This window comes from Cyprinodon variegatus, unplaced genomic scaffold, assembly GCF_000732505.1.
Source record: "Cyprinodon variegatus isolate N-32 unplaced genomic scaffold, C_variegatus-1.0 Scaffold391, whole genome shotgun sequence".
Classification (NCBI taxonomy): Eukaryota; Metazoa; Chordata; class Actinopteri; order Cyprinodontiformes; family Cyprinodontidae; genus Cyprinodon; species Cyprinodon variegatus.
In genome coordinates this window covers 136,551-139,711 of record NW_015150844.1, presented here as the reverse complement: position 1 = coordinate 139,711, position 3,161 = coordinate 136,551, and the positions used below count along the sequence as shown (strand labels likewise).

At 37.5% G+C, this 3,161-nt stretch overlaps 1 protein-coding gene across 1 annotated transcript in view; it reads right to left on the bottom strand.

The window, feature by feature from the left end:
- tmeff2 (transmembrane protein with EGF-like and two follistatin-like domains 2) overlaps positions 1–3,161 on the bottom strand; it is a 166,197-nt gene that overhangs the window by 32,288 nt on the left and 130,748 nt on the right. The window contains exon 5 of the mRNA XM_015387320.1: positions 527–675. Coding sequence (XP_015242806.1) covers positions 527–675 — 149 coding nt within the window. The remainder of the gene's footprint in view (positions 1–526; positions 676–3,161) is intronic.

Sequence of the window (3,161 nt, the reverse complement as noted above, 5' to 3'; positions counted from 1 at the left end):
AAATTACAATTAGCCCTAGCCCTAAGATATAAAACAGCAAGCAACGTAGTTAGAGACATGAATAAGTGATGATTGCACTGTTTTTCCCATTTTTACGTCCGTCCGCGGATCTGCTTTTTTTTTCTGTCTGCCAGCGCATGTGCACTGATGTGGATTTTGAGGAAAAACGTCCAAAAACGTACGAAATAGTGTGCATAACTTTTCGTACGATTTCATACACACTCATAATGAGAATATGTTGGTCTATCTATGTGTTTTGACTTATATTGTATTATGTGATCTTGTGTTGTTTTGTCTTCCTGCCTCAGGACGACAGATGTAAATTACCAACTAGGCTATAATCTTGCTCATTTGCAATCTGTACTGAAGTAAAAGATTGTTTATTAATGTGCACTGTCCTGATTTAAAAAAAAACAAAAAAAAACAAAAAAAATGTTACCCTACTTTAAACTTCGACACTACTTCCTCCCTTTTTGTACCATGTAATGTTAGTATGTATATATGAATTTTTGTGTGAGGGTCGGACCTTGGCAGCGGCCCAGATACTTGACTTCGATGCGCTCCTGCTTCTGACAGGACGCCTCCTTCACCTGGCAGGGATTGTCGTAGGAGCGGCCGTCAGAGGCACACACCGGATTGAAGCTGATGTGAGAGCAGTCGATGTTGCAGACGCACCTGAGGAGCAAGAAATCACATTACAGCTCAATACCTCCAGTTCTTTAACATGCTGATACATATTTATAAGGGTGGATGCAGAAATGCCAATGAGAGCATTTAGATTCTGCAAACTGTTTAAATGCATGAGAGCCACAGCTGATGGACAGGAGGATTAGAGGCAGAAAAAAGAAATAGCAGGAAAACTTGCGCTCAGTCAGAACCTTGGACCATGACGCTAATCCTGTTCAAACTGCGTTTCAGCTCATTCGCTTTCACACAATACAAAAATGAATTTTACTGTTTTACTGTGCAAAGAGGGGCCCAGTTGCACCGGAGGGCTGACAGACAAATGATGTTCCCGTTCTGTGGCAGGAAGCAATTAACGATGAAAGAAGAGCTGATAACAGAGTTGTACAGTTTAACTTTGGGACAAAGAGTGGTCACAGCTCCTAACTTTTATTTTAGATAACGATGAAAATTAAGACTGAATGGAAAAAACTATGAAAAAATCATGATCTAATAATGTAATGGTACAAAGTAATAACAGAGGTTTTGCTGACAAACTGATAAAACCAAACCGGTTTACTCCTTTCATTCCAACGAAACAAACTGGGATGAGAAATCATAATATTCATATTTAGTCTTAATAAATATTATTTATTCCCAGTAGGAATACATGATTAAGCCTCCACAAAATGTTTCTTAATTAGTCCAAATATCAACATGTTTGAAGGATGAAGTTAATGTTAAACATACATTTAGCACAATCTGCCTTGCAATTATCATTCAAAACAATTTATTCATTTTTTTAAGATTTAAGAAAGTGAATCTTGCATTAAACATTATATTTTATTCGTAAAAACAGACCTTTTTGAAAGTCCCATGATTACAGATAATATGTTATTCATGACTTAAAATAAGGGCGGACTTAAACCTGCAGGATGTAACATGGATACCTTGAACAGGGAGATAGCAGTTGAACCACCAAGGTTAGTGCAATTAATGTTAGTAAGCATAGTATTGAAAGTTTAGGAAAATCTTAGATTTGTACTTATTTATTTTATTTATCTAATAATTTTTCTCTTAGTAAAAAATGTGCTGATCTTATACAATCATGTTAATCAACAAAAAATATCTCCACACAATCCCAACAAAAATTAGCTGCAGTTGTGGCTCTATTTTTTTCTGATCCAAATAAAGTGATGATAAGAGTATTGGACTGAAGCTAAAAGATTGATGTGAGACTTACAATCACTGCAACATAAAGGCTGTTCTGCTAAGTTGCTAGAAGAAATGTGCTGATATTTACCCATGGGTGGATTTAGGAAATTTGGGCGCCCTAGGCAAAGGCCGGTAGGGGGCCCTCTGAATTGAGAAGACAACACATAAAAGAGGCCCATTATACAGATACAGAAACTTTAATAGAATAGACATACATTATTTTTTCTGCATTTTGTCCCTCTCTTCTTGTAACTTTTCTTTCTTGTTGTTTTCCTCTAGATGTTTTGTACTCAGCTGACTTTTCCTGTAGACTCAAAAGGAATGAGAATAATTTTTTTCAAGCACTAAGCTAAGCCGATGGCTCCTTCATGTGTTTCCTAAGAGGCGACAGCAAAAGTAAATAACCCAGTCCTTCTTTTCACTGTAGACCAGCCATGATCTGCTTATCTGTTCTCCATTTTTCATTTGAATGAAATAATACCTGCGTGAATCATGACAGCAGACAAGATAGAGGAGAGCAGGAGGCGGGGTTACCGATCTACTTGCTCTAGAGAGCAGAGTTCGCTGCTTTTAGATGTTGTTGCCAAAGTCTCCAGTAGCAGAAAAAAGATTTTGCACTAGGCTTTTTTTTTTTTTAAATAAAAGTGGTAAAGGGGTCTGAAAAGTTGCTAAATATAGCGACAAAAGCGCTAAGTTTGCAACACTGCTCTTCGCAACGTTTGTTTTCAAATGGTTTGCTGCTGTCTGTTTGTTTGGACTTTTATAAACAAGTGCAACAAATGGACTGATCCAATGTGGTGGATACTGAAGGGGGGGTAGGAACTTGGGTCCCTAGTCAAATGCATAGCCTAATGGTAAATCCCCCCCCCCCAGCGTTTACCTTGTACATGGACCAACAAGGCTGGAGACAAAATAAAAATTAGAGCATCTACTGAATTCAAATCAATGCAGATTTGAGTCAAAAAGTTAAAAAAAATCATTTCACACACAAAGGGGTGGGGGCTAAAAAAAATCACCACGCCAGGAGGGGTAAAAGCAATCAGGTCAGCTGGCACACACATGAGGTGCCCCTTTTTTTTCAAGAAGTTGACAACCCTAGTCGCCAGTGTTCTCATACGACTACCAACACAGAAACTTAGATATGAGAAATAATAAAACAGTTATAAAAGATCTTAAATCTTTTAGATTATCTACATAGATGTGAAGCTCTCTTTTACTCATACCATGTTCAAAAGGAGTGATAGAAGACGAGGACATCTGCTTGTATGTCTTAAAAAGTTTAT